Source organism: Fragaria vesca, linkage group LG6, assembly GCF_000184155.1.
Source record: "Fragaria vesca subsp. vesca linkage group LG6, FraVesHawaii_1.0, whole genome shotgun sequence".
Lineage (NCBI taxonomy): Eukaryota > Viridiplantae > Streptophyta > Magnoliopsida > Rosales > Rosaceae > Fragaria > Fragaria vesca.
The window spans coordinates 5,919,698-5,927,056 of NC_020496.1; the positions used below are offsets into that span (position 1 = coordinate 5,919,698).

Genomic DNA, 7,359 nt, shown 5'->3' on the forward strand with positions numbered 1-7,359 from the left:
GTTTTTTTTTTTTTTTTTTTTTTTTCCGTTTTCTAGGGTTGCTCAGGTTTAGAGCTGAGTGCATGATAACATTTTGTATAAGAGAATATAACGACAATAACTATCTACTCATTCATGGATAGAAATGTCTATTTATAGGCATTACATAGAGTCTCTCGAATGACCTAGAAGTTCTATCAATACTGTAACATATTCTAATAAAGAAACATATTAACTAATCATACGTGTATTAGGGCAAGACACATAACAAAATGACGGAAACATAATTTCCTTAAACACATAGAAAAATTCATGTTATAGTAAATGCTAGTCAATGCATTGGTTGAATAAATTCGAATCAATCAAATGAAATGATTTAGACATTTTTATATTTTTTTATTTGACTTTTACCCATCATTCAATTCACCTTTATAAGTTGTTCCTCATCCGCCACGTCAGCCCACTTTTACCGTCATTTCATTGGTCATAGATAGGCAAATGCGAGTGACAATTATTATCAAAGAGATAATTTGGTGAATCATTTAGTAAAATATTATATAATAAAATTTAATAAACGATGATATAGTTATCGGTTATGTTATAATAAACAATGTGTACCAAACTATTATAAAGTTTATAATTATGTTATAATAAACTACTAGAAAGTTTCTAATTGATACTTATATTTTTGTCTCTTTATTTTGAGGTAGTGATTTATGAAAAAAAATTGAAAATAAATAAACGACTGATTGAAACTTGAGAGGACGCTCCTTTCCGTTTTATTGTGGTCTTGGGAAACGACGTCGTTTATTCTAGGACCAAAGTAACACGCCAAGGCCCACAACTGAACAAGGTGAGAGTCTACTTATCTTTTGCTAGCTTAATTAGGTGCTAATTAATTCAGTATTAAGTAATAGGTGGCTGGCTTGAAATTGGTCATTGAAGTCTCGCTTGTGTGTAGTTGAAGTTTTTCTACTGGTTTCTCAGGCATCTTCCTTTTCTATTGCTAAACTGATCATCTTTTCATTCAGCGTATAAGAAATTCCTGACATATAGAACTGCTAGTCTGCTACAGGTACACTAATTTCAATTCGTTGAGTGCTTCTCTTTATGTTTAACCAAGTAACTGTAGTGTGGTGTTGATGGCTCTCTTAGATATATAATTAGTCAAAATTGATCTTTTTTTGGTCTGATTGGCATCTTCTCCATCTTGTGCCTTAGCCATTATAGTCAAAGTATTCAAGCGTGTAGATTAAAACACTGGTCCACCATGCAGCTACTACCTAGACAACTTTGTGGCCCTGCACTCTTCTGCGACTAGCTTTCATTTCCTCTCCCACTTTCCTAAACCTTGATATTTGATCTTGGTGGTTTTCGATGGCTTTGAGCACTCAAATAGCCTCCTCCTCATCTCTTGCTTCAGCGGCTGAACCACCTCCTCGTTGGAAATACGACGTCTTCTTGAGTTTCAGAGGTCAAGACACGCGTTGGGGTTTCATCTCCCATTTATACCACCAACTGGAGCTCTGTAATTTATTCAAGACTTTCAAGGATGACCGAGAGCTTGAAATCGGATCTGAGATCTCCCCGGAGCTATTAAGCGCTATCGAACATTCTCATCTCGCCATCGTTGTTATCTCACCCAACTATGCTTCTTCCACCTGGTGCTTGGATGAACTTGCCAAGATTATCGAGTTCATGGAACCCGGAGATAAGAGAGTTCTCCCGGTTTTCCTTAATGTGGATCCGTCCGACGTTCGACATCAAAGGAATAGCTTTACTGAAGCCTTTGCTAAGCATGAAGTGAAGTTCAGTGACGACCCCAAGAAGGTGGAGAGGTGGAGACATGCTTTGAGAAAAGTGGCCAATCTATCTGGATGGGATGCAAAGAATTATAAGTAAGCATTACAACAAAACTTCGACATATGTTTGTTGTCTTTTTAGTTTTGATTTGTCATAGCAAATTAGTAATGTTCTGCTACATACATATACATATATACTAATTATTAGCTTGATGATTGTCTATCTTTTCTGTTAGATGTGAACGTGAGCTTACAGATGTCATTGTGAAGAGTGTGTGGGAGAAATTACGTCCTACGATCACATTGTCTAATTCCGAAGAAAAGTTAGTCGGAATGGATTTTAGACTTGGGCAAATGGGTTTGCTTTTAGCTCTTGAGGAAAAAGAAGTTCGATTTATAGGTATATGGGGTATGGGTGGAGTGGGTAAGACCACCCTTGCTAAGCTAGTGTACGAGAACATTTTCCATCATTTTGAAGTGGCTGAGTTTCTTGTTGATGTCAGGAAGTCTTGCGGTCAACTAGTGAATCTTCAGAAACAGGTTCTTTTCCCAGTCTTGAAAGAAAATGTTTCGCAAGTTTGGGATGAGTACAAAGGAACCCATTTATTTAGGAAATGCATGTCTAATAAAAAGGTTCTTCTTGTTGTTGATGATGTTGATTGCTGTGACCTCCTAAAAAAGTTGGCCGGACATAAATCTTGGTTTGGTGAGGGGAGCAGAATCATTATTACGACTAGAGATGAACGTGTGCTCATTGAGAATGACATAGAAATATCATTTAAGCTATCAGGGCTAGATGACTGTGAAGCTCTTGAGCTATTTTGTCAAAATGCCTTCAAAAAAGATCTGCCTGAGGAAGGATTTTCAGAGCTGTCCAAGTGTTTCATAGATTATGTGGAAGGGCTTCCCTTAGCTCTTAAAATCGTTGGAAGTTCTTTGTACAATAGAGATCTAGAGACATGGGAAAGTGCTTGGGACAGACTAAAGAAAGGCTCTGATGCAAAGGTTTTTAATTCACTCAAAATAAGTTATGATGCACTAGATTACATGGAGAAAAACATTTTTTTGGATGTTGCATTCTTCCACAGGGGGATTACGAAGGCCCGAGTTATTGAATTGCTAAATAGCTGTGGCCTTAGTGGTCGTTATGGGATAGATGTTCTCATTGAGAAATCTCTAGTGACTATTGATATGTACACCAATGTTGGGATGCATGGTTTGATACAAGATATGGCAGAGGAAATTGTTCATCAAGAAACTCCAGACTCTCGTGAAGAGCCTGGTCTTCGCAGCTGTTTGTTGCATCGTAATGACATCTTTCATGTATTCATGACTAATACGGTAAGAAGTTATATAGATAACCTAAGTTACAAGTACATTTTGTTTAAGCATGATATATATATTAGACCTTGTGTGGAATTAACTTTTTCTTTATTCTGAATTAACATCCAGGGAACAGAAGCAATTAAAGGTATCCGCTTGTGCCTATCAGAATTAGAAGAGGCAGATTCAAACTGGAATTTTGAATGCTTTTCTAAGATGCTCAAACTGAGGTTTCTTGAATTTGATAATCTAATAATTAGTTCAGGCCCTAAATTCCTCCCAAATTCCTTGATAATACTCAGATGGAGTTGGTATCCTTCCAAGTCTCTTCCAACATGTTTCCGACCAAACTTACTTGCTGAACTTAAAATGCAGAAAGGCAAATATTTGAAGAAGACCCCAGATTTCACAGGTATGCCGAATCTTGAGGACTTGAATCTTGCAGATTGTGAGGGTTTAGTTGAAGTCCATCCATCCATTGCAGTGCACAAAAAACTTAAGCGGTTAACACTCCAAAGATGTAAAAACGTTAAGAGCTTCCCAAGTAAGATTGAAATGGATTCCCTCGAGTCTCTCGACCTTTCCTACTGCTCAAAACTAAAGATTCCAGAATTTGGAGAAGGGATGGAAAAGTTATCTTACATGTACATGCTCGGTACTGCTACTGAGGAACTACCTTCATCAATTGAACATCTGGTTGGTCTTCAGTCTTTGAGTATGTTTGAGAGCAAAAGTCTCCAGAGAATACCGGGTACAACAATTTTTAAACTGAAGTCTCTTGAAAAGCTCTCTATGTCAAGATGCCCAAAACTGAAGAAACTAGTAGAAAATACGGGAGAGACAGAGTGTTTGAAACCGTCTATGAGAAGTAAGCTTTGCTCCTTATTCAGAAGAAAGAGTCTAGAGCCTTCGTTGCCATCTCCAAGGGCTTTACCGTCTTTATGGTCGTTAGATCTAACTGATTGTCATCTTAGACAAGGAGTAATCCCAGATGATATTGGCTACTGCTTTCCGTCTCTATCACACTTGCGTCTTGATGGAAATGATTTAATTACTCTTCCCGCAAGCATTAAATGCCTTTCTAAGCTTAGGCTCATTGAGTTGACGGGGTGCAAAAGGCTTCAACAATTACCGGATCTCCCATTGAATGGTCATTTAGATGTGTGGGCAGATGATTGTGATTCCTTAAAAAAGTTGTTAGAACCATCACAGCAGGGCACATCCTCCAATTTAGACTTCTTTCGTTTAACAACCGTGAACTGCTTTGGATTGATTGACAATGAAGGCTTCACTAATGGAATATTTTCGTATGCTAAGGAGATTGGCTGCTCAGGTATGTTACATCGATCACTCATATTTGTTATGTCTTCTCTCTCTCTCTCTCTCTCTCTCTGACTGTATCTTCTAAATCCTCATTGAACATAATTGTTCACGCATAATTGTTCCTTTGATGTAGGGAATCCCTCCGGACTTTCTCTCATGTACTTATCGTCCAACATTTGAAATTGTAAGTCCTGGAAGTAGAATCTCAGAGTGGTTTGATATTCGAAGCGAGGGAGGCTCATTGATTGTGGAGCTACCTCCAGATCAGAAAAATTGTAAATCAGAGTGGATGGGCTTTGTGTTTTGTGTTGTTTTTGCCGATCGGAAAGAACCTCACACTCTTGAAGGTCTATCGCCTGGGGTCGGTGTTAAACACATTCATGATTCAGAAAATCACTTTCTGCGTCTATATGTCAGCACGCATATGAAGGGAGATCATCTTTGGGTGTCTTTTATGCCTCGTGGTCGAATCCGGGATACCACAAGTTGCTCTTTTACGTTCTCATTCGACGCGTATTGTCCTCGTATTCCATGCCCGAATTGTGTGAAGAGGTGTGGAGCCCGATTGTTGTACGAGGAAGATTTGAAAAACTTACTCAATCCACCCACCGACATCATGAAACGGAGTCTTGAATTATGCGACTCAAAGGGAGGCAAAAGCAAGAGGAGAAGGTCCGAGTAAAATTGCAAGTGGTAGATAGCTTTAACAATGAATCATTATTCAAAAGACTCGAGGCATGATACTAATCGTTTTTGTGGAGGTATGTTTTTATGATTTACAAAATTGGTTATGTCTGATGTAGGTTCCACTGACCTTGTCAAGCTAATTTATATTTCTGCATCTATATGTAAAAGGTCTATCAGTCGGTGAAAGCACTAAGTTTGTGTTTCTCAAATATTCAAAATTAATAAACTTGTGTGAACTTTGGTAACAATACTATGTCAAGTACTAGTGTAATCATAAGGTAACCGCAAAAAATTGTTACAACACATGCATGCTTTTCCTCAAAAACATAAAAAGAGAAATTCAGAGAAGTGTTGTACAAAATTGCATCGACAAATAAACTTGTATTGGAGTCTTGTAATTCAATAATTGAGATTCATCACTCACATTCAAGGTATATCACGCTGCAACAAAAATACTAACACTGTGATGACATTAACTCAGGTTGTGATCAGTTTATACTTTATTTTAGTATTTTGTCAAGGATTACAAATTAGGAGATATATGGAAAAAACAATTGCCGATAACAAGTTGAATCTTATACTATAGGAACATGCATCATTGCATCACTATGATTTCTGATTTCTATTCGTACTTTACAGCCCAAACCTTTTTCATTCCAAAAGCTAATCACACATTTGGGTTTTCTACAGTATCAAGTTGCTTAAGTCCAAATTGGTCAAATAGCCGAGTTACCCCCTTCTGCTTCTGATTCTCGTACAGCTGGGTGGTTTTGTACTCTTCGGCAATGATGGGGTCCTTAAGGTCTTACAACTATTCTTTCTTTGAACATTTGAGATTTTGAGGAGTACATCCACTGTGAAATTTTCCGCGCATTGGCGGGGGCTATCTAGGCCTCCATTTCACTATGGTGATGAGATTATGAAGACGAGGATGATCATGATGTTCCTTTGATTGATTTGGAATTGTTATTCCATGTTAGTTTTTATTTTGCTACCTTGTTCCTTCTATTGCTCCATTTGATTCTTACTAATAGTATTTCTTGGTGCAAGTTTTAGTGTCCTGCGAGCGTGTGAAACTAGAAGTCTAGGACCATTTCCTATTTTCAATTCATTACTACATGATGTTTATACCTGAGGCCTATGAAGGACCATAACTATCATTACATTGGTTACCATGTATGACATTTAAGTATGCACTCTAGAACTTTCCTTATCTATACCATTCCTACTTATTCTACAGTATGCATATCATTCCATTTTGTCTCTGTATTTCTGGAATACTGTTCTTTTTTAGAAACAAAATATGGAAGTGATAGTACTGTGGCATAGGATTACATGTATTTTTTCTTGTTATACTGAGGCATTTCCTGGTCTAATCTATGCTCAAGTTTCTAGTAATCTTGAAATGCATATGTATGACCACATTGCTTGTGTTCATATTCTTGTCTTCAGGCTAACCGATTTCTTAGTTTTCTGTTAATTAATCAAAATTTAAGTCGAACTTCTTCCAGAGTCTCACTAAAGTCGTTAAATGAACATTCTTTTTTACCACATCAATGAAAATAGAGATTCAATCATCAAGTATGAGTTTTTGTGGTTAGAAGTTTAGAACAGAGAATCCATATTCCGAGCACGCTAGAAGTCTTAATGAAAATAACGAATTTGAAGATGAACGCTTTTGTTTCTTTTGAAAGGGTTGAATGCAAAAGGGTTGCAACTAGATTAGCATAGAGTAATTTTGGCCTCCAAACTCCAAACCAATAAGTTTTGATGAGAAGAAAGCAAGGTCTAAAAAATCGATAATATCGGCGAAATATCGCCGATATTTTCGTTTTTTAATGATCGCGATATATCTTTCACTTCCCCCTTCATTCTCGTCAAAAAATGCTGAAATATCGCGATATTTTGGAAATTTCACAGAAATCTCAGATCACGTGGCTTTTTTTTATCTGTCGGCCCAACAAATGTGCACTTCCTTCACGTGGCTTTGTCTCTATCGGTCAGAGATCCTTCTGAATCTCTGTCGGTCCCCATGCAGAAGCTGCCTTTTCTCTTTAGATGCTCCAATTGTCAGTTTGTCTTTGACTCTTTGTCCCCCACAGCCCCACTTGGCTTGTATCTGCAAAGTTCCAAAGGTCACCAACGTGGGTTGGTTGAATTTGGATGGAAATGACAAAAAGTTGCTCTCTCCGGGTCTCGAACCTTGATGATGAAATACAAGACTTAGCACCTTAGCCAACTCTAC

The 7,359-nt window shown here is 37.6% G+C and overlaps 2 protein-coding genes across 2 annotated transcripts; both read left to right on the forward strand.

Moving 5' to 3' along the window:
* The first annotated feature begins 1,356 nt into the window (after positions 1–1,356).
* LOC101310538 (TMV resistance protein N-like) lies at positions 1,357–3,976 on the forward strand. Its single transcript, XM_004304995.1, has 4 exons — positions 1,357–1,877; positions 2,018–3,122; positions 3,234–3,800; positions 3,905–3,976. Exons 1-4 carry the CDS (start codon positions 1,357–1,359, stop codon positions 3,974–3,976), a joined length of 2,265 nt encoding a protein of 754 aa, XP_004305043.1.
* Positions 3,865–6,097, forward strand: LOC101311202. Its single transcript, XM_004302430.1, has 3 exons — positions 3,865–4,437; positions 4,561–5,188; positions 5,805–6,097. Exons 1-2 carry the CDS (start codon positions 4,384–4,386, stop codon positions 5,107–5,109), a joined length of 603 nt encoding a protein of 200 aa, XP_004302478.1. The 5' UTR covers positions 3,865–4,383; the 3' UTR covers positions 5,110–5,188; positions 5,805–6,097.
* Positions 6,098–7,359: the final 1,262 nt, after the last annotated feature.